The sequence below is a fragment of the Anopheles funestus genome, chromosome 2RL (genome assembly GCF_943734845.2).
Source record: "Anopheles funestus chromosome 2RL, idAnoFuneDA-416_04, whole genome shotgun sequence".
Lineage (NCBI taxonomy): Eukaryota > Metazoa > Arthropoda > Insecta > Diptera > Culicidae > Anopheles > Anopheles funestus.
Window position 1 is genome coordinate 6,760,425 of NC_064598.1, and position 23,294 is coordinate 6,783,718.

The following is a 23,294-nucleotide window of genomic DNA, read 5'->3' on the forward strand; positions in this document are numbered from 1 at the left end:
TGAAAAAAGTTTCTCAACTCTGCATTTTGTTTATGGCATTCCTTTCCATAATGTCGAACTCACTATAATCATAATTCAAATTCAAATCTCGGGGTGTAACGGTGATTCTGGGAAAAGTATTGCATGCAAGCAAAACCTACAACATGCTAAAAAAGAGCTTCGGATGAAATTTCCTGTGATTTATGAATATTACGTGAAAAAGGCGACTTAAATTATCTACGACTTTTTTTGTATAACATTAGCTAAAGTACACATCGCATTTAGTGAACTCGTTTTATTTGAATGATTTGTTCAATCCGTAAAAATAAAAGAACAGTACGGGTAGAGCAGTCGCTCGTGAATATTATTGCGGATGCAGATTTATTATCATTAATTATATATCCCAGGCCATCTTTTGATTACATGATTTACGAACAAACTATACAAAATCATTATAAAGAATGTGGAATGAATATCATTAATACGGCACATTACTTTCGTACGTTATGTGTTGTTTGTCTATCTTCCATCCACTCCTGTCACTGCCATTAAATGGACAATTCTTGCAACACCAGGCCGGGATTACAATGCTGTGGATAGAAGCTGTACAAAACAATGCGTATGTCTTCTATCACAAAAGACATGATGAAACGTGCCAACTACATACATATGAGAGGGAATGAACGCGCCGAGAACATCGTTCAAGCCTCCCCGATACTTTTCAGCGTTTTATGTGTCCTTTCACGGTGTATTTTGCGTATCGCTAACTTTTTACCACATTTGAAATACGCACAATTGCAACGAGATCAGAATGTAAAACGAAAATAAAAACAAAATCATCTAATAAAACTTCCGTTCGTCAGGTATAGACCGCATTGATCTAACCTTCACATTACACACGACCTAATTCATCCCTCGTTCCTTTGTTCAGGGTTTTAAAAAATAACAAAAGTAATATAATAATTTAATACACAGTTCCACCTATCCATGTCCGGGTCACGAACGGATTCTTAAAGCCTTTACACGATGGTTTGTTTGATTTTTACATTGATTAAATGATGAGAGGATGAAAAAGGAACCGTGGGGAAAAAACAAAAGGATATATTAGGTCCTCTTTGGGGAGTTCCTTTTTACGTGCCCCTTCTTTTCATCTGAAATGGCACTGGTTTTTGGTTAATCAAATACTCTTTCACAAATTGCTCACTTTGAGACAGCAGCTCAATCTCACTTTCACTTGTAATTCACTACTATTCATTTTACCGCCAATGCCATGGTTTTGCCAGTAGTAAGCGTTTTTCTTTTCAAACCATTCTTCCTTTCTTATATTCGCAGTACATTTTTCATACAAAAACAAAAGATGTATTGCTTCTGCATCAGCTGCTTGCTTAACTGCTCCGTATTCCCTAAACACTCTCTAGGAGAGGTCGTATCTACTAAAATGCCAGCCTGATTCGGAGCTGACGGAGGAAAGAAGGAAAGGATAAAACAGCAGCTCCTGTTATCTCGTTGTTTTCTTTAAATTATGGCAACAAACATAATTTCATCATTTGAACAATTTAAAGCAAATTAGTGTATGTCTGTGCTTTGCTGTTCACTATAATCAATGGCACGCGTAACGGTGCATCTATCGGGCAAACCTAATCTCGCTGTACATCTTTACGCCGGTAGGCGGTCGGTTCCTTGATCGGCGACGCGTCGCCACCGATCAGGGACCCGATTTTTCTCGGCTCTGGTTCGATTAAGGATGTGGCAATGGGTGCACTGGGTCCGACGGACCGCACCGAACTGGGGATTGCGGCCGCAATGCGGGAAATCACCGTGGTTGTTCCTTTGGCGGGTGTCATCCCATGACCGCTCAGATTGAACCGATTTTCGACCTCCTTCGTTGTCGCTTTGAACGTTTCAATCATCGCAGCTCGGGTCCGTTCGATCAGATCCGGTATGTCATCGTTTGTGAGACCCTTCGTTTCGATTGGCGGTAGTGCGGTCACGATCACATGCCCCGGGTTCATCACCTTGTTCCGATCGTCCAGGAACGTGTGGTAGGAGCTGTAGACAACTGGAAGAATCGGTAGCTGTGCACGGACCGCCACATGAAAAGCACCCTTTTTGAACGGATGTATTTCGTTCGTCGTTCGTCGTGTGCCCTCCGGGAACACCCACAGCTTGGTGCGTTTCTTGATGAGCATCTTGGCTGACTCGTTCATGGCCGTTTGGGCGCGTTGTGCATGCCGGCGATCGATGAAGATCAGTCCCGACAGCCAGGCGGCAAGTCCGAAGGGCCAGGCAAAGAACAACTCCCTCTTTGCAATTACCGTACATTTGTCCATAATGTGCCAGAAATCAAACATTCCTACGGTGTGAGAAAGAAAATGTTAATTGACATCTACCCGATGACAGACAAACCTTCTACGATAACGTACCTAAGATATCCAGCGAGCTTTGATGATTCGCCACCATTACCATAGCGCGATCGGCACTCATATGCTCCGCACCACGGACCTCCCATTTCATGCTGATGATTGGCGATGCTAGCCGGCATAGTTTGCTTGCTAATCTGTGAAGGGAAATGAAGTAAGTAAGCAAAATGCGAATTCTTGAAGCAAACATATTATAATATTTTGAGTGAGTTCTGAACAGACTCTGCCGTCGTCTGGAGATCAATAACATCAACCTAAACACGTGCTGCAAGTGTCCATTTCATGTACGCGACGATACATTTACTCGTTGACATATGGCCAAGAGGCCAGGGTTATCTCTTGGGACGTGGGTCAGCATGTTAATAACACACCGGTAGAACAGGTTGTACGCAGATCGGATCGTTCAAAACATGCGGCTATTAGATATGGCTGATCGATCGAGCCCGATACAGTGACACTCTATATGGTAATATTAATAAACCTGCTGCCACTGCTACGCGTTAGAATGTCACGAAAAACGGTCCTTCTACCGTCTCCAAAATCTGGCTCACTTGTTCTAGTCGATTCTAAGCACACTTGCCTTGACCTAGGATCTATGCTGTTGCTACTTACGCATCTCGGACTCGAGCGAGAGGACTTCTCCGAACGGGAGGGGAGTTACATTGTAAAAAGCGGGTCAAGCAGAACGTACTCGCTTTCAGTGCAACTGTGTTTCAGTGTCGGTCGGTGTCCGAGTGTGCATAATCCTTATCGCTAGTAGCGCTAATTGCTAATTGCTTGTTGGTATAAACGATGGTTAAATGCAACACCTTTATCTCGTTGCTTGGCTACTTGTTGACTACTGTTCTACTATTGAACAATATTTAATGATTTTGTTATTCATTTTCCTATCATTGGCTAAATCAGTTCAGTGTCGATAATAGATTATGTATTTGTTTTCCTTTTTTGGACGTAACTTTATCTTGTTCGAATATACATAAGAAAATTGTAGCTAATCACATTTAATAGTGGCCTATAGACGACCTTTTTGTATGTGGTTTACTCATCCCGGCTGTGGAACAACAGTTTTACGCCTGAAAGTATGCAATCGTCTTTTTTTAATCGCTTATTGACGACCTGTCGAAATCATCAACCGGCCCGATTTAGGATGGGTAGATAGAATTACCCTAACCTTGCTAAAGAATTTACCTGCGCCGGTCTGCAGACATCGAATTAATTGTAACACTACTCGCCTGCCGGCAACATATTAGGCATGATAATGCAATTAATTACCCTATCGAACCTTCCGGGTTTATCAAACTGCAGCTTTGTATCTGTTGCGATACCGCCATTATAATCCAACCTCTTTATAAAAGCACCTCCAAAGACAGCTTAAGCCATAGCTGGATTTGCCTCTACCGCATCGTTTACTTCTTTTATGATCGCATTTCTGGAAGCGTGCGCATGATCGAACCTAGGCCGGATAGGGGTCTTACTATCTAAGCCCGGTGGGTGATTTAATTCACATTTAAGCATGATAATGGCCGACTCGTACGGTACAAAGTACGCATGGTGCGGGTGCGCTACTTAAAAGCTTTTGCGCCGAAAATGATCACGTTTTACAAACAAAACGGAAGACTAAGGGTGACGTATGTCGACCGGGTATGTCCCCATGTCGTCGTCGCTTATCATTTGAACGCGTGCATCGTTTCGAGAATCGTCTGTCGGAATGTACTGTGCGTGACATTAGACGCTATGATGCCTGATGAGGTGTGGAAAGTGAGATCAAGGATCGGTATATTGGCTTGGTCATTTAACTCTCAAATAGTTTAATCAATATGTAAACAATTTGATAAAAATAAAACAGAACTTTTAATTAAGCTTCTCTTGGATGGATTAGATCGCTTCATTTGGAAACTGGCTGGCTAATCCTCCCAAATTTCAACCATATCACAATAGTGTACCGTCACCCTCTGTCTAACCTTTTACTGCTCAACCTTTGACCAGGCGAACAACGGAAAAGCAGGATAAACGTACCGATTTGTCGGGTTGCTGTGCGATAGAAGTGGTCCCAAAATAACGATTAGAAAACGATTGCACAGGGCAACGGGCCGGCCCGATAAACGGCACCGTAGGCACCTAAGACGTAATCGGAGTTTCTCTCGTGGAGGTTTTTGTTCGTTTTTTTATTTTTGATACCGCTATCACCGACCGATAGCCATCGTGTGTCTGTGTTTGGGACGCTTATCAGTACACATTTTATTTATTCGATGCTTGTGGATTACCGTACAGTAAGTGGGGGGGGATTTCTTCTGACGCCAATTATAATTTTTGCCACCACAGAAACTGACCTTTTCCAAGCGCGTAGCAGACCAAATCCGGACGGCAAAGTGCATCGAAGAAGGAACGCAGGGGCAAGATAATGCATCGATCCATTTGCACCCGTTGCTGGGGGGCTTGGGAAGATATTATTTAAAGCACTTGCAATGCATTCAATTGACGTAGGTTGATGAATTGCATCACATTGTTGTGATTATTTTAATTCTACATGAGATAAGAACGATTGTTATGCGGGAAAACAGCTAAATTTGGTTTCTTTTACAAGAGTTATTACATTAACGCTAACGAACTCGAATGTTACCTACATTAGAACAATATATTGTTCTTGTCGAATACTGTCCTTGAACTACTCAACGGTCAACGGGTAGAACGGAATGCAATTCTCCTGCAAAAGCAATAGGCAGGCATTGCGTAGAACAATTTCATGTACTGCAACAATATCCTTTAAAACCCAAAAGCAAGTTAAAGAACCTTGAAAGATAAATGCTAACCTTCGGCAAACGCATTTTTGCAGTGTTTTCTTTTATGCAGCCAGCCCAGGCATTTGAAGGCAAAACGCTTATCGCAAATGGGTTACTTGCAGCGGGACAAAAAAGGAAAAGAAATACATAAAAATAAACCATCCAATTTCTCCGCAAACACATAGGGCTGGCGCTGGTGACGATGCGATTGGCCTTGAGCAAATGTCGCGCGTCAGTTGTGGACTTGCAAAAAAAGAGAAAAACAATTAAAAAATAGTATCGAAGTATGTATGAGAAGTGTTTGTTTTTGCGTTTTGGTGCATGATTCTACTTACTACATACACCTTGGCAAGGCCACACGTGTACTTGGTGGCGTATGTTTGGCCTTTAGCGCTTTGATCATGGATCGGCCGTTGCAGAGGTTTAAGTAAACCAAGGCTTTCGGCATCTCCGTTTTTATAGGCTTCGTTTGCATTTTTTCCGTTAAATTTTGGACACAAATCTCATTAGCTTCCTTCACAAAGTGTTAGGAAAAACGGACGACAAGAGTTCGGCGATGTACTCATTTGTGTGTATACTGGCTAGACATTAAGTTTACAAGTATTACGAGTTCGTTCATTACCTGCTAATGAATTATGGCATTGGTTTTAGTCATGGTTAGAGCTACTTTTTGCATATCTCATTATGATGATGAGGTAAGATGGTATTTTAAACGAAGTTCGTAAAAATCGAAATAAACTGCAACTCGAAATAATTCTCCAAACGTATGTTTACACCATTGGAGATCAAACAATCCAGCCTACTGAGAACACATTATCGTCGTGAAGCATCATCGTCACCGCGGTAACGTCTCGTGCCTAAAACGAGCTCTGCGTCTCTTGCGGCATATTTACTACCCTTTTTGCGCCCCGTATCACCCTACATACTAACCACGACAGAAGAAAGCAATGTGCTGTTTTATCAGTACCCGGCAGAGGCACGATCGCGAAACCCCGGCACTTGAAGCTAATTGAACCGAATTGAGTAAACATACCAACACACCAAAACGACACCACGTTCTCCGTTTCCACAGCGATCGCAGATTTGCTTTGCCATATGCTGACTAGATCTGGAGCATATCAAGTGCACTGGGGATAAACACCCCAAGATCATTCCCGTCCTATCTCTCCTCTCTCTCTCTTCCTCTCTAGATGACGGCGGAAGCGTTCAGACGGTTTGGTTTGTTTGAGTGTGGGTTTGAGCAGTGGAATTACGCGGATTTAAACGTGATGAAACTGAGTGAGGAAGCTGGAGGAAGCTGAAATGTGATTCAGTCGACAATGCTGCCTGCAACGTGCCCCCAAGCGTTATAAAACTGACTGCTGACCAGACAAACTGACGTGCTGACGCTTATGTTAACAGTTTATTTGCAGCTGCGGTTTTTAAGCGTTCTCGTTTGTAGTTCTTCAACAAAACCAAGTTTTTTTTATCGCTTTAATTTTGAGGTGAACAGTTATAAAAAAAATACATTTTCAGGGTGGTGAATGCTTTGAGTAACTTTTAAAAAATAGTATAAACAATTAAATCACAGCCAGGTGTTTTATTATTTATATTAGGTGTTATTCTACGCCTGAACACAATGTGTGGACAAACATCTGGCTTTGAAAATAATACCATTACAAAGTGCCTGCTCTAAAGTGGCCCAGAAAAAGTAAACATTTAATATGTCCCATCGAATCGTGTGCGACATTCAGAACGCAGGTTGACAGTAGGCTCTCAGCAGTTGCCGGTAATAAACTGGGGGTTGGGTTCGATAAAGCACTCCACAAACACACCCCCGGGTTGTGGACAATTGGTAGTGTTTTTGTTTGTGGAATGGCCCGGGAAACCCGTATATGTGTGGCGCGCATACAGACATCCTTCGGGCGGCCTATCTTGCCCTGGTGAAGCAGGAATTGATAAGTGCCATAGGAACCGGAGAGGGTATCGCACCGAAGTGGTCCAAGAGATGAAAACCCGATACGCGAAAGGGCCACGGCGCGTCGTTGCCTATCAATAAGCTGATTCATTGTGTGGCGCATATGATGCACAACGAGATGATAAGATGGTTAGTTTGAACGTAATAATGTAACGAACAGGTAGGCCTCTTGCCACATACATGTCTTGATGAGCTAAGAAAAAAGATGTGAAAAACCCCGTAAATATAGACGGTTTTTGGTAAATATCAAATTTATTATTAGGCCGTACGTTCGTCGAGTGGAATATTTCGCATGGCGAAGGATTAAATGATTAAATTAAACACATGATACTAGCGTGAGCGTGAGCTTAAACAACCTGTCTGTGCACGTACGTGGCTCATATTGAACGAAAGGTATCATAAATAAATTATTTATTTTACGATCATGTGTCGAATGGCTAAATAATTTCATTCCAATGATTGCTAAAACAATCTAAGTATTTCTAAAAAAGAAACATTTCTAATAGCTACGTGCGCAAAGGGGAAACGGTAGTGCCCAAATAGAATTCTTTCAAAATGTCCTTGAAGGAGTTTTCCAAACTAAAGAAAAGACTGTTATTAAATCGATACATCTGCCAGCGTCATATCGACACGATTGCAACAACATACACCCAGCTGATTGAGTGTCCCTATGGTCATTAGATGTGCTTGTTTAGACGAAACTGGCTGAGAAATAAAATTAAAGTAGACTGGTTAACGTCCCCCTAGTTGACTTTTCGTATTGATCCTTTAAAACCGATTCCCATCCAAGCAGTCTGAAGTGTGACACGGCATCTGGAGTGGAAAGAAGATACCATTTTCCTGACCGGGTCCTCGGGTCCTGGTGGTCGCCACGACAAAATATCGATTATTCCGACACGTTGCTTGTGTCTGTTTTCCATGAGTTTTCACGCATATTGCACGCAGCTCTTTATCGCTCGCTATCTCTTTTTCGCTCTCTTTTCCTTCACATGTACATCCGGGTGGTACGTGGGAAAAACATGTAGCTAGAACATCCTAGAATTATTTCCACCCCGGATTTGTCTACTTACATCAGATTCCGCACATCACAGGGCCGAAACAGGAAGACGGGTATCAGGATGAAGGAGTTCAGTATAACGACACCGTAGTAGACGACGAATTTAAAGTAGTACCGGAATCGACTCGACGTTTCGTAAAATATTGGCATCAATATGATGGCACAGATGAGAAATAGTTCCGCATAATTCGATATCATGTTGGCGATGGTTTTGTTTTACCCCGTTTTATTGATGGTACCCGTTTGGAGAAGGGTTTTCGTGATGAGAAAAACTGGGAGCGTCTTTCGCGATAAGTTTTCCCGACGTTTGCGCTAAGGTGAGGGTTTATTTGTGTTGTTTACCGCTCGCACACGCACACGGGCCGCCGTTGTTATCGTTTGCCACTCAATATGCACGACTTTACAATCGCTTCATTTAATGCAGGTTGATTAATCTTCACTTTAACACGCTGCACTTGCACATGATCACAACCGATTGCACTTCTCTGCCTGTATTTATGATAAAATGAAGCGTTGTTTTTACAGCGCTACTTTACACTCTACATCAAAACACCCCAATGTATTGATTCGCTGCACTACGCTCCCAGAATCCTTGTCGGCGAATGTCCTTGCGGTAAGGTGTCACGTTAATTCTGCACAACATATAAAACCAGCACGGTACTGTCATGCCGTATCGTTGGCCACACGGTGGTTTTCGAATAGGCCTTCTAGTTAAATTAAGTGTTTATTTGGCTATCCGTTTCGTTTTATTCAAAACTCTACAGACAAAGCATCCGTTCGCCCGAAGCGGAGGTTCACACTTCTCTATTGCTACTGCGGCTTCAAGACGACCGTGTTGTGCGTGCGCTCTCCCGAATGCGTTTGACATTAAGCAGCCTGCACACATAAATATAAGCAAGCGAGAGAGCGAACCAAGAGAGCTGTCAAATGTCTCGCGACCTTTGCGTCTCTGCTCATTGCCGTAGTGTAGAAAATATTTTCAAAACGATGTATATTAGTGACTGTATGTTACATTTTTAATTATATTACTCGATGGATGTTGAGATATAAATCATATTACTTGATGCGAATACTTTTGTACGAGAAAAGAAGCAGCGAAAGCGGAAGCGAATAAATCCTGAGATAAATGGAAAACTAGTAGATCAATGGATAAAACAGTTATTTAGAATATTAAACTGTATTATTGCAGTATTGAATATCGTACGTTCACTGCATTCTGCGTTTTGAAAATTGTATTTCAAACGCTCTCCAACGTTTGGTTCGATTAACCGTAGAGTTGGCAACCAAATTTACACACGTAAGTTGGCAACCGGCATACCCGGGTATTCCATACGTTTTGACGCATACAATTAATGGGTTTTTTTTATTATATTTTATAAATTATATACTATATACTATACTATACTGTAATATACTATAATAATAATAATATAATGAAAATTAAAGATTATCATTTATTATATTTTTTAGATACGATAATACTAACGATCCATTTGAAATTTTAAATCCAAAAAGAAGAAGAAGAGAAACGTCATTCTCCATACAAAATGTATGGAATACCCGGGTATGCTGGTTGCCAACTTACGTGGTAAAGTTTAAAATAAATCAAAATAAAATACTTACTGTTTGTTTAAAATTACAATTTTTGTACCAAAATTCGGAAATAAAAAGTTGGGAGGCTACTGAAAATTTCAGGTAAATACCATCAATGAATCAAAAGTTATTGCAGGTCGAAGTTGAAAAAAATACCCGGGTATCCGGTTGCCTACTTGAAGGTTAAAAATGCGATTGTTCGCAAGGAATATTCGAACAACAGAATGTTGGCTGGGTTTTTGAAAGCGAATATTGACATTCCACACGAACTGTCAAAAAGTTCTGCTCGCGAAAAATACGACGAAAAAACACCTCTTGAAAATGGCAGCATTGATCAAGGGAATCAAATTTGCGGCCCAAATCTCGAACCGAAACCCAGCAATACTGTACACGAGCGTAAGAAATCGTAAGTATTTGCAGTGAAGAATCGGTGTAATTGTTAATTTAGTCTGGAGTGTTCAATTTGGGCAAGATATGTGATGCGCTGAATTTACGTAACTTTCGTGACAAGCGCCAGACTGTCGCATAGAAGTACTTTGGTTTGTTTACGTTTCAACTCAGAGGCAATTCAATAGCATGCATTGAACTTTCCGATTTTAGATGGCTGGAACAAAGACTATAAGCCCAGCAAATTCCCTGAAACGGAAAAGGATCGTGAATTGGCGGCCAAAAAATATGGACTAACAACGGCGGAGTATCAGCCCTACGCAGATGACGGTCTTGGTTACGGAGACTATCCGAAACTGCCGGACGTACCAGTGGAAGCGCGCGATCCCTACTATCCATATGATTTTCCGGAATTGAAGAGAAATCTTCATGATACAGTAAGTTCCCTGGTGCCATTATTCCAGTGCTGTGATGTGGGTTACTAAATGTGCGCTTTTTTAGCTCCACGCAGAGACCGACTTATGGTCGGAAGATCGTTACGGTTCAGCGGAACCGTTGCGGTACCCGATGAAGACTTACTGGCTATCGTTTTTGGGCGTTATGGCCGGATGCTTCGCTGTGTACTACTGGCTTGAAAATTACAAAATGTTCCGACCAGTGCTTGCCAAGCAGTATCCCTACGAGGGGAAGGCTCACTACACGTTCGACAAGAAGTAGAACAGCGCTGGATAGATTGGAACGAATAGCAAGAAATTCGCTGCATCTAAATAGAAACATTGCGAACATCCTGTGAAAACAAACAGCTAAACAATTTTCACTGCTGGCGAGTGGTGCTGGTTCCACAATCACCTAACCACCGGTTCTGGTCAATACAACAACGTAGATTGCAACAGTTGTTATGTGCGCTATGTAAATAAAAACTAATTACAAAGCCCAGTTCTCAATTCGTACCATTTATTAATTAATTAATGTACCTTTAAACTCGGTTTTGAGCGAATTGAAAGAAAAATGAAAGAACCCAGTTTTAGTACAATGCCGGCGAGTTTGTGTTCTAAATCCAGTACTAAAACTGCATCCCAAAATTGACATTTCGACTACTCGAACAAGTCGAGCAGAAATTTCCGCTTTGACAGCAAAAAAGACGCGAACTTGCAAAGATTGATTGTTTGGGTTTGGCGTTATCGCTGCAGAAAGCAAATTTATACCAAAAAGAGGATTCTTTGCAATTAAAAGTTCATAAACAGTTAACAGATTGTTAGTTTGTTGGTTGGCACATTCAGTTCAACCATTTACCGATAATATTTTGCGCACCAACAGTCCATAGGAGACCGGGAGCATCGGAGTCTCGAATAGTTGTTGGCTTGTGTTTTGTAAGGACCTTATCCTGAACCATGGTACCGATAGGAGGACCGGTCGGACACGGTGGACATCCGATTCACATACCAACCCCGATACAAAATGCTCCTCCACCATCTCAGAGTCAGCATGCGCCGTCTAGTCAGAACCGGCAGTCGCTTTCGGTTGTACGTATAGCACCGCCACGCTGGGCTCCGTTATAAATAATACAGGAAGAATTCTCTACTCATAACCTATTCTCATTTTCAGAAACCAAACTATACTCTCAAGTTCACGCTAGCCGGCCACACAAAGGCAGTGTCGGCGGTAAAATTTAGCCCAAATGGTGAATGGCTTGCCAGTTCCTGTAAGTTTAACCATCCATCTGATTCCCCGTCACTATTTCCCGGGCTAATCATTCCCATTGTGGTCTAATTGCAGCTGCTGATAAATTGATCAAAATATGGGGCGCATATGATGGCAAGTTTGAGAAAACAATCTCCGGACACAAGCTAGGGATTAGTGATGTGGCGTGGTCAAGCGATAGTCGCCTCCTGGTGACGGCCAGTGATGACAAGACGCTCAAAATCTGGGAACTCAGCTCGGGCAAATGTCTGAAAACGCTGAAGGGTCACACCAACTATGTGTTCTGCTGCAACTTCAACCCGCAAAGTAATCTGATCGTATCGGGGAGCTTTGACGAATCGGTGCGCATCTGGGACGTGCGAACCGGGAAGTGTCTGAAGACGTTACCCGCCCACTCCGACCCGGTGTCGGCGGTACACTTCAACCGGGACGGTTCACTAATCGTTTCGTCCAGTTACGATGGGTTGTGCCGTATCTGGGACACTGCCAGCGGCCAATGTCTGAAAACGCTTATCGACGACGACAATCCACCGGTTTCGTTTGTTAAGTTCTCCCCGAACGGCAAGTACATTCTGGCGGCCACACTCGACAACACGCTTAAGCTGTGGGACTATTCAAAGGGCAAGTGTCTGAAGACGTACACGGGCCATCGCAACGAAAAGTATTGCATCTTTGCCAATTTTTCCGTCACCGGCGGCAAGTGGATTGTGTCGGGCAGTGAGGACCATATGGTGTACATCTGGAATCTGCAAAGCAAGGAAATCGTACAAACGCTGCAGGGCCACACGGATACGGTACTGTGCACGGCTTGCCACCCGACAGAGAACATTATCGCGTCGGCCGCGCTCGAGAACGATAAGACGATAAAGCTATGGAAGAGCGATACGTAGAGTGTGTCTTGTGGTCTTCTTTTCGCTGGCACTGCCACGTTTCTAAAAGTGCGAATGAAGCATTTCGTTTACATACATTACATACAACAGGTTGGCAGAAAGGTTGCTATGACTTCTTAGCATGGTAAGGGAAGATTCAGAATGGTTTTATAAGAATTCGACGTCTCGTGTATAATAATATACAAACTAATCGTACACTACATTACATAGCTGAAGACAAGATATGGATTTTTGCGCTTAATTTTTCTCCGAACTTAAGAAAAGAATGGTCAAAAAAGAAATCTTTAGCATAATCAAGTCAAAAAAGCACCAGCATTACGCCAAACGTTTCCCGGTGGGGCGTTGTAACGTTCCATTCCTTTCTGAAAGTCGCTCCGGTCAGTGTAATAAAAATGAAGTGGTTATCTGGTAACATAAATTATAAGCCACATAAAGAATCACCGCTAATCTGGTTGCCTCATGCTTTTTTTACGTTACCGTTTCATTCCCTTACTTCGCCCCACAGCGCATCAAATAAGCTAAAATTATGCGTGAAAGTGTCGATTATGGGAACCATTGTTCGTTTGTCGCCGTATTATTTTTCCCCCAAAAAAGCATCTTTTTAGCGTTTCGTTTGGTAAATTTGCAAATGTCGTTTAAAAATTAGCGTTGATTTTAGCGGGTGCTTCGTTTTCTACATTCCGGCAATGTATCAATTATAACAGCAAGAAAGGGACATTTATTTTCGTGTATCTGCCGTTTGGCATCTATTTTTACGTACCCCTGTAATTTATGTTCCATAATGCCACCGGCGACAACGAGCCAAACAACAACAACAAAAAACATAAAAAACCGAGAGTCAATCAAACACAACAGCGAAGGAAAACAAAAGTTTCACTTTCGTTCGGGCACATTATGAAGGAGTACGCCAGTTTTGATGATCGGGAGCACGCGGTGCTTTTGTTTGCTTCGGGTGCTTTCAAACAAGTCTAATAATTTCGTAGCATTTTGGGAACGGTGAGGGAGCAACAAGATCGATTAAAAACAAACCACCGCCTCCTCCCGGTAATAAATGGAACAGCAACCCCATCATCATCATGCGGTAGATCTTCCCTCGCTAAGGACAGATTAGTAATTACGCTGCGGGACGGCGGTATATTATCCGCATCAATCACAGATCTATTTCGTCCAGTTTTCGATTCATCCAGTTTATGGTTCAAAACAAAACTCAGTTTCACTCAGGCCGAGGGGAAAAAAACGGAGAGAAATTAGGCGTGATTTATTAGGAGCGTAACAGCGTAATAAACGAATTATGCACTTCAGCATCTTCCCACCACTTGTGGGTCCATTCTTCTTGTGCTGCTGCTGCTGCAGATCGATCTTGAAGATTTCCACTAGGCCGAATCGATCGATTTCGGAAGCTTTCAGTTTTGTGGCGGCCTTTGTACTAATGGAGTTATTAATTTATTTGTGGCTGCCATTACTTCCTTCCGATTCCAAACAAAAAAAAAACCGTTCCAAGTTGTGCAATTGACCAAAAAGGGGGTTTGTGAGTTGCTTTTATTGCAAACGGGTGCTGCATTTATTGCATTGGCATGGCTTAACAATGATGTAAGATCGTACTTGGAGTATCGTGATCGTGATACTACACTGTCATGGAGGATGGATTCGCATCATGGATTAAGCTTCATCTGTTGATGTTTCGAATGTGAACGTTCGAAAATGTTTCTTTTGGAAGAATGATCTTGTAACTTACAAAACTGCTACAAAATATTGGGGACAATCATAGTGTTTGTGTATTTTTTTCTCCTTTGCAGCAACATGGCTAATGGCTATTATGAAACTAATGAAGTAATTTAGGAAAATTTCAAGTTACAACAAAAAATGTTACCAAAACCTCTGATCGTAATTAGAGTAAAGCAAGTACAAGTTCCTCTGCTCACGAGCTTTTTCATGACTATACGCTGTTAAGTGGATTCATTACACCTTCTTCGCGTGCACTATCATTGAAATCTTTTTTTTATTTTTTTGTCACTGTCTACAAAAGTGTTTTCGTTGGATTGGACAAGACATCTTAGAGGTTGTTAGGTTGTTAGATAAACGACTTAAACTGATGAAACATTTATTATGCAACCAATTTTTTTGCATTTGATTGGAAGAATGAAAAATGTGGATCTTGATCATCCATCTGTTTGTATTCTGATTAGTGTTGGGTCAAGAGCGAAAGAGGTACCTAAATCGCTCCGCTCATCATATTGTGCGCGCTCCCTTTTATTTTAATGCGAAATTGTTGCAATAAGTTCCATTTCACTCAAATAATGCTTAAAATTAAAAAAATAATAAAAAAAATAAAAAAATCTATAAATTTTTCAATCTGCTAAGGCTCATTTTTGCATCAATTTTTGCCTATAACTCGGTCGGTATCCAACGGATCGCCAATCTTTAACCTGTGGTCGATAGGTGGCACCAATGGCAACATTTTCTTCTTGGACGGCCAAGCCCTCAGATGTCTGTGCTAGAAGTTATTCGAGGAACCAAGTTCCATACCCTGTTTGAGAAAATGTAAAATTTTCCTCATTTTTGAGCAATGTAGCAAAATTTTTAAATGTGATTTATTTTAATGCGAATTTGTTGCAATAAGTTTCTTTTCACTCAAATAATGCTTTAAATTAAAAAAAGAATAAAAAATCAGAAAAAAAATTTAAAAAAATTTTTAACTAGAAAATTTCATAAGGCTTACCCCTTACGATTTTTTTGGGAAATTTTGCAAAAAAAATTAAATTGTTTTATTTTAATGCCAATTGGTTGCAATAAGTTTCTTTTCACTCAAATAATGTTTTAAATAAAAAAAAGAGTGAAAAATAATGAAAAAATCAAAAAATTCAAAATAATGAAAATTTTCTTCATTTTTGCACCAACTTTTGCCTATAACTCGGTAGGTATCCAACGGATCTCCAATCTTTAACCTGTGGTCGATAGATGGCACCAATGGCTACATTTTCTTCTTGGACGGCCATGCCCTCAGATGTCTGTGCCAAAAGTTATTCTTTTTTTTTAGAATTAGAGGAATTTTAGTCTAGATTTTAGAACTAGATTCGCAGTTTTAAATTGTCTACATACACTGAGGTAGATTGATGAGTTAAAAGTGTGTCGTGAATGAAAGTATTAACGAATAATGATGATGATCACTTAAAGGTTATCATTATTCTATGATCTTTTTACATACGATTTCATCAAACAATTAAACCATTTGAATATCCGCCAGTTCTCGGCAATTTTTCCCTTTTTTATGGTCCAATTACCGGATAAGAAACCAGTATCACAATCTCAAGACACCTTGTACGAAGCACTCCTCCTCTGGTATATGATATCTTGGCCGAGAAATTCGTTTACCGGCCAGAAGACATTGCCAACGTGGTTCGAGAGGAGAAAAGAAGAAATACGATACCAAAAAAAAAGCTGCCAACACCAAACCCATAATAAAGCAGCGAAAAACGAGATCGAGAGCAAGTTGCCAGCCCCGGTCTTCCATTTGACGACCGAAGGTCATTGGCCGTGCGTGCGAGAGGAAATCTTTAATGGTGAAACAAACCCGGCTTCTGGATACGACTCCGGGTGTGACATCGGGTGTCAGGTGTCCAACAGTTTCCCCTTTTGCCGCTTACCTTCACCAAACCTGCCCGTCCCTTGGACATGTCACCGGAAGTTGACATGCAGCACCGGAGGCTAACGAAATCCGAAAGAAATCACTTCGAAGTAAACTGAATGAAAGTGAAAAAAATGGCACAAATCCGTCCGGTCGTTTTGGTGCCCTTTGGACATGTAAATCATTACCACGTGAATTTCGTTTTCATTTGTGATTGTGAAGTAAAAGCTTTGAGAAAGAGAGGGAGAGAGAGAGAAAGAGAGAAACTTTTTTTTCTTTTCTAGTTCATTAAGTTTGGATAGGGGATGATCGTAATCGATGTCGTGCTGCCAAAAATGGTTATTATATCAACCAGCTAGGGGTATTTTTTTGCTTTCCTTTGATGGAAAAGAGAGTTCGTTTTATTGTGCACTATTTCAGACACTCGTCATATTTATTTCCCACCGGTTAGGTAATGAATATATGGCACACGACCACCGAGTGCCCGTGGACACGTTAGAGGTATTTGTTTTGCAATTTCCGCGGGAAGTTGTCAGCCTGCGGGATGGTTTAGTGTCCCCCACAGTGCTTTCACTGGGGCTGTTTTGTTATATGGATAAATTTAACCTTTGTATGTAATTTAAATTAAGATTAAATACTAGGAGGAATACTGAAACAAACGGAGGTAAAGAGAAAAAAGAACGAAATATTCTTGAAAGCTGAGATACGATTTGCAACACATTTTCATCAAGTGTTCTATAGGTCATTTGATTTTACTTAATGAGAACCTTTTTCGTTTTCTTCTTCTTTTTTATCAAACATTTGTTTAAAGTATCTTCTTTTATAAAGTTTTTAGTTTGTTGGTTTCATTTGAACCTGTTTTTAAATATTTGTTTTACTTTCTCATGAAAATACTTTCTATTAAAACATTTTAGGTAGCTTTCATTTTTTAAAATCAATAGAAAATCAATAAAAAGTGTAATATTAAACCAAGGATAGACGGGAATTTCTGCTACGAATACATTGTATTCCTAAACCAGTTTTAAAATTTCATATCAATTCCAAATCATTTTTTCCCGACTGTCCGATTATATTACACGGTAAAAAAAAACAATTCCCCCCCAATACGACCGTTTACAAATTAGCTCAGACAGCACGCCTGATTGAAATTGGCTTCCAAAACTTGCTGACGCGTTCCAACAGCACAACCATCCACCATTGACGGGTGGACGGCGAAAATCGGGAGCTTTTATTTTCAAACATTAATTTATTTAATTGCCGAGAAAAATGACCCACCCTTTTATGACAGGCCTTCTGCAACACGGCACAGCATAAGGGGAAAACGGGTCGCAATGGAAAATGAATGTATCTTTATCAAGCGCGGCCGATAATTTGTGTTGATTTGTGCAGTTGGTTCCGCCAGGTTGGACGGCATAATCATGCAGCAACCAGCAAAAAAAAAACCCCGACCTCATCAAAGCGCCTTTTTTCCCGAACACAAACAGGGTGGTACCACAAATTGAAAATAACAAAAAGCAAAAAACAGAGTAACACTGAGTTGAAATGGAAATGTGTGGGCAGATAGACGAGGAGAAAAAAAAAGTCTGTGTGAAAATCATTGGCCGTATCACAGGCTTATCGGTAGTTTTGCGCCACTTACCATCACCCCCAAAAAGTGTGGTCACAGAGAGGTTAATAGGAGCAAACGTTAGGAGGTTAGGAAGAAGCGCAAAGCTGCTAGCGGCATCCATTATTTTGGTGGGAAATTTTACGTTTTTTCCGCTCTTTTGTTTGTTTTCATGAGTGAAATGAAACTATATCAGCTAAAAGCCGAACAAAAAACTATTTGCTAAAAAAGCGTAAAATTTGTACGCAAAAATAATAACGAAAGCACTTTTTGCCGGTTCCGCTAGAGGGCGCAAATGATATGTTTGACAGCTAGTAGTGATTTGTGGCACCTACTATACTATCAAGTACGCAGAGCATGCATGTATGATGCCATAGCAACGTGTGTGCTGCATGATTGTGTGATTTTTTGCTTCCAACGCGCAATAAATGATGGCTTTATTGTGCTAATTAAATTAAAGGAATATTTGTTAAATTAAAGTCAGAGAGAGAGATAAATGTAGAAGTCCTATAAGCACACGACCACAAACAGAAAATGGCCATTTCCGGTGGTAATGAAAAGTGACTGTTACTCACTTACACCACTTTTCTAACTTGTCAAGCCAGTTAACTGACCCGTCCATTATTCGTTTACCATCTAGTTGGCCGAAATTCGAAATGCTAAGTGAACCTGTTTAGCTAGTCAAATGAAATGGTTGAACAGCTGCTACTGTTGTGAGTGTGTGTGTGCGTGTTTCTAGTGTATTTGTACTATTCGGCAAGAGACACCGGTCAAACCAAGATGAAGTAAGAAAGCCATCTACTAACATAACCCAGCAACCGCTGCTGTATTCCGATTTACAAAATTTCAGACAAAATGGAGTTGGACGACTCGGGGCCGGGCCGACGGTTGTAAGGAAGCGTGAAAAGTTAACAAATTAGGAATTTGCTGAGAAAATCTGAGATAAATCAATTATTCAAATTATAAAACGTCCATCGGTCCATCGTCGTCTCCGGTTCATACTTTGTGCGCTGAATCTGGATATTGACGGGCGGGAACGGGCATTGGGAATGGATGGATGTGGCTGTGGCTGTGCAAAAGGGAGTGAAAAATTGTAAATTGGCATCGGAACGGATGGAAGAACTATCTGTTTCCAAGGATCTCACTTCATCACGAGGACGGTGAAGTTTTTATTTACCACGCAGAGAATGAAGCGTTTATTGAACAACATGCGGGTAATTAGTAGTAATGCTAACAACTAAGTGGTTGACATTTAAACTATTTAAGATAAATATTGCAAACAAAATTTCCCGCATTAAGTGTTTCGGAAGGTCATACACAAGAAGCATTCCAGAAACTTTTACATCATTCCGGCTTACGTAAAGTACGTTTAAAAAAGGAGAGAAAAATACACTTTTGGTTGTATTGATTATTTCATTTGTACAGCTGAAAGTTTATGTTCCCGTTGTCCGGGAAGCCCCTTCCTTGCAATAAAGCATCCAACTACGAGGGAAATGGTCCGAGTTTTCTATCCCCGGTTACCCCGGTTTTTGCTTTTGTCCCATTTTATTTTTCAATTCAATTGCAAACCGGGGGGTGGTTAAAAAATCCATAACCCTCGTAGGAATTAGTGATACAGGTTAATTGAATGTATGAACTGCCCCGGAGGTATGCGTCTCGAAATCTGAACTCGAATAAAACCGTTTTGCGATGAGATGTGCAACCTATTTTTTTTTTTGTTTTGCATCACTTTTGCAAAACTCCGCCGGGGAGAACACGGTTCACAACGATTCGTTGCTTACGTTTCATTTGCTACCAGTCATGTTGTTACTGCGGAAAAGTAATAGATTTATTTTAGCATCCTTTGAACGGGAAGGCCAATAAATGATTTCCACGAAATGTTGGAAGTACCTAGTACCAGCGCTGATGTTGAAATTTTATGTTACCTTCATTTCAACGGACGATGCAATTTTGATTTGAAATTTGCAAGTGTTTTTCGCATGCTTTGATCAAGGATTAGTTTTAAGCATGGTTTATAGCACTCGATTTTTTTTTTAAATATTCAGATAAGTTCGGAGAAATAACATAAACTCATGCATCGAACGTATGTATAAATCGTTCTGCATCGCACAGCAAATTGTTCCGAAAAACAAGTTGAAACGGTCGCTACTATCGGAATGTTTCCCGGTTCCCGTGCCCAAGTTATGTAACGCTTAGTGTGGGTACGACCTCCCCAATGGGGAAGATAGGAAAACACGCCACTCACGCCAGTGGAAAACAATTACCGCAACGGGGGCGCCTACGACCACAACCAGGCGCACCAGTACCAGGCGCGTACCAAACGGTTGATTGAAAGCAAAAGTGAAAACGCCAACGTACTTCATCGTTGGCGCAAAGCTCGGTGGAAGCTGTTATTTGTAGGGTTTGTTTTTCCGTTTTCCTCAAGCCACGTACCCACGTGGGTGTATGTGTGTGTGTGTTAAATCATCCGCAGCGAAGATGACACGGTAGATTTGTTACAGCATGTGCTGAGATGTGAGTTGAGATGGGACATTAAAAATATTATTGTATGTATAATATTTTTTTCGAAAAAAAAATTTCTTTCACGCAATCAGTTAAATCAATCACTGAAAAATGGAACGAAAACATTATTAATTAAAAAAAGGTTTTATAATAATTCTTCATATGCGTAAGCTTCAGAAAAAAACGTGAAGAAATTGTTTTCCAAATTTTTATAATGTCCTCAACATGACACAGTAATGTCGATGGTATTTTTTGATGATGTCCAGCCACTGACGAGAAGCAGGATAAGTATTTGCGAATGGTTTTAATGCCATGAACACAAACACTGACGACGTGTTAATGCAATTAATGAGCTGACGAAAGCCCCAAACAGACCTTCGTACGTCACACGTTCTATCGTCAACCCGCACCAAGGTACCCGGGTGCGTCAGTTTTCGTGGTCAGTCACACAACGGAACGCAACTCGACATAAATGCTTTTTCTGTTTGAGTTTGTGTGCGCCCTGATTTGTGTTGCCCAAAAAACGTTGTACCAACCGTTGTAGCCGACATCTGAGGCGAAGACCAGCGACCGACCGACCAGGGACGGATGTGAATGTACCCTTTTCTTTGGACCGTGTGTTCCAGGGAAAACCCCCCAAACACACGCTCGCACACGTGTATGACCACGTTGAGCTCATTTTTCCACGTAAGCGATTAAAATAGCTGTATGCGACCGCACGCCCGGAGATACCAGAACACAACCGAGCAAACGGAACTGTTCCGTGGGCGAAAGGAGTCACCCTCCACGGTACGTGTGGTGTGGCCTCGCAAGAGTAGAATTTAGGTGTATAATGAAATTTTAACGACTGCGGGCCTCTGCCAGCCTGACTGCAGATTCCCGGTCCTGGAGTTCTCGGTTTGTGTGTGTGTGTGTGTGTTCGTCAGCCGTCAGTTTTGTGTGGCCGGGTACTGATAAGACCCGGGTAAGAAGTCGTCCCAAAATAGGACAACGAAAACGGAAAGATAGCTCGTGTGGTTTCCATTCCACAAATTTACACGAGGAGCCGCTTCATGCCGTCTGATACGCGGTCTCGTCTTTTAGTGGTCTGCTCAGGACAATGTGTCCTGAGAAGGGTTAGGATAGCAGTAATAATGATGGACTTACCAAGCAAGACGATACCACCATTGCCTCCGATAGATACTTCCGGAACCGTGAACCCCCGAACCGGAAGCGAATGGCAAAACAAAATTGAGTTGAATGAATGTCCCGTTTTAGCCGACCGCGTGCTACACAGGATTTAACACGTGCTTAAACCCGTTCTGCCATTACAAACATTGTACATCAGATGGGGCGGGAATAGATAAACCTTTGGTTGATCATAACCATCGTACCGGGGCTTATGCATTACAGCTTCCTCGGTGTCTCTTTCCCACTTTGCCGAGTTCTTCACGAACTTGGGTGTTGGGAAATCCTTGGGAAATGGAGAATTAAGTTTCATGAATGGAAATGGGGTCATGCTGTGCCTAAATCGTTTCCGACACCTTCTGTCTGTGTCTGTGTTGTTGATCCTTAAGGCAAGCGGCCTTATTTTATCTTTGTGTCAGTGTGTGGTTTTGTTTGTCTTGTAAGAGATGAGGTATGACAAATGACTGATGTGATGCTGTCAAAGCCATTTCTTGCACATCCATTCATACCCAATCCAGAGATGGGCATTTATCATTATGTTAGTGTTTTATACGTCACAACAAATAAGGCAAAACATTTTTCTACATAAGTATGAAATATTGAAGAATTTGCATCAAATATTTTCCTGTTTCCAACAAACAACTACAATTTGTAGGAAGTGTTTTGTGGATTCTCCAGGGGTGCTATTCCCTTTTTCCTGTACAAATACACACGCGGAATGGAAGTATACGCGCTCATTATGACTTTTCTCCCACGCGAGTTGGTTGATTTGATGAGGTGTAGCGCGAGCGCCACAAAATGAAGTAAAATGGGATGCTAAGGCTTGCCTACTTGCACTGCAACGGCCACACCAACATTAGATGCGGTTGGACAATGCATTTTCCCCGTTTTCAAACCTCAATGCAGAAAGCAATGCATTTCATGACAATGCAGAAATGTGCATATGTGGAAGAGGATTTTTTTCCTTGTTTTTTTCGTTGGTTTGTGTCTGTACTTCATGAGTGTTGTTTTTTTCAAGCATTCTTTTTCACCACCCTTTTCCTACTTGATTCTTTTTTTTCCCCCATTTCTTCCATCCACTTGTGATAATGGGAGTGTGTGCTTCCCGTGCCGTGGTGTTTGGTTCGGGGAGGTTTTTTTTTTGAGCGTTTCCGCTTCCGGGGAATGCTGTGTCTAACTAAGAGCTACAGCCGCACCACCGCATCATCTGACTGGGCGAAAAAAAACAATTGCAGCAAATCATACTCACCACATGGAGCGAGAGAAAGAGAGAGACCGCAGTTGGAGCTGTCTCGATATCTTCATCCGGCGTGCGGAAATGCATTGCCATTTTGCATTGGACCAAATGCGCCAAACACAAGCACAGGCATCCGGATGTAGCACATGCAACTAGCTCACGTTTGAAGCTCTCACAAATGCACGGAATGCACTTTTGGTGCACAAAATTATGACACTTTTCGGTATGTTTTAATTCCCGAAAATTAGCATCCACTGTGGAGGATGGATTTTACGAACGATCAATTGTTTCATTGGCCCCATGTAAGGTGATGGGTTTTTGGGTGCGATCTTTGTTGTTTTTAACACATTTCAGGTGTATGAATATTGGCCGTTTTTTTGGGAAAATAACATC

The 23,294-nt window shown here is 41.4% G+C and overlaps 3 protein-coding genes across 3 annotated transcripts; 2 read left to right on the forward strand and 1 right to left on the reverse strand.

The window, feature by feature from the left end:
- Window positions 1-341: 341 nt before the first annotated feature.
- LOC125766426 (1-acyl-sn-glycerol-3-phosphate acyltransferase alpha) lies at window positions 342-9,294 on the reverse strand. Its single transcript, XM_049432387.1, has 3 exons — window positions 8,207-9,294; window positions 2,403-2,536; window positions 342-2,332 (listed from the first exon to the last, which is right to left on the reverse strand). The coding sequence occupies exons 1-3, from the start codon at window positions 8,389-8,391 to the stop codon at window positions 1,617-1,619; spliced, it is 1,035 nt and encodes a 344-aa protein (XP_049288344.1). The 5' UTR covers window positions 8,392-9,294; the 3' UTR covers window positions 342-1,616.
- Window positions 9,295-10,040: 746 nt separating this feature from the next.
- On the forward strand, window positions 10,041-11,109 carry LOC125766448 (NADH dehydrogenase [ubiquinone] 1 beta subcomplex subunit 8, mitochondrial). Its single transcript, XM_049432423.1, has 3 exons — window positions 10,041-10,192; window positions 10,387-10,610; window positions 10,675-11,109. Exons 1-3 carry the CDS (start codon window positions 10,108-10,110, stop codon window positions 10,888-10,890), a joined length of 525 nt encoding a protein of 174 aa, XP_049288380.1. The 5' UTR covers window positions 10,041-10,107; the 3' UTR covers window positions 10,891-11,109.
- A 121-nt stretch (window positions 11,110-11,230) lies between these two features.
- Window positions 11,231-12,986, forward strand: LOC125766425 (WD repeat-containing protein 5). The gene is made up of 3 exons (XM_049432385.1): window positions 11,231-11,696; window positions 11,779-11,875; window positions 11,950-12,986. The coding sequence occupies exons 1-3, from the start codon at window positions 11,565-11,567 to the stop codon at window positions 12,762-12,764; spliced, it is 1,044 nt and encodes a 347-aa protein (XP_049288342.1). The 5' UTR covers window positions 11,231-11,564; the 3' UTR covers window positions 12,765-12,986.
- Window positions 12,987-23,294: the final 10,308 nt, after the last annotated feature.

Coding starts and splice junctions, on each gene's coding strand:
- LOC125766426 (XM_049432387.1), bottom strand. CDS start 8,391: ATGATATCGAATTATGCGGAACTATTTCTCATCTGTGCCATCATATTG. Junction 2,537..8,206: donor TGTGATGTGCGGAATCTGAT/GTAAGTAGACAA, acceptor TTCCCTTCACAG/ATTAGCAAGCAAACTATGCC. Junction 2,333..2,402: donor AAGCTCGCTGGATATCTTAG/GTACGTTATCGT, acceptor CTCACACCGTAG/GAATGTTTGATTTCTGGCAC.
- LOC125766448 (XM_049432423.1), top strand. CDS start 10,108: ATGGCAGCATTGATCAAGGGAATCAAATTTGCGGCCCAAATCTCGAAC. Junction 10,193..10,386: donor GTACACGAGCGTAAGAAATC/GTAAGTATTTGC, acceptor TTCCGATTTTAG/ATGGCTGGAACAAAGACTAT. Junction 10,611..10,674: donor AGAGAAATCTTCATGATACA/GTAAGTTCCCTG, acceptor GCGCTTTTTTAG/CTCCACGCAGAGACCGACTT.
- LOC125766425 (XM_049432385.1), top strand. CDS start 11,565: ATGGTACCGATAGGAGGACCGGTCGGACACGGTGGACATCCGATTCAC. Junction 11,697..11,778: donor ACCGGCAGTCGCTTTCGGTT/GTACGTATAGCA, acceptor TCTCATTTTCAG/AAACCAAACTATACTCTCAA. Junction 11,876..11,949: donor TGAATGGCTTGCCAGTTCCT/GTAAGTTTAACC, acceptor GTCTAATTGCAG/CTGCTGATAAATTGATCAAA.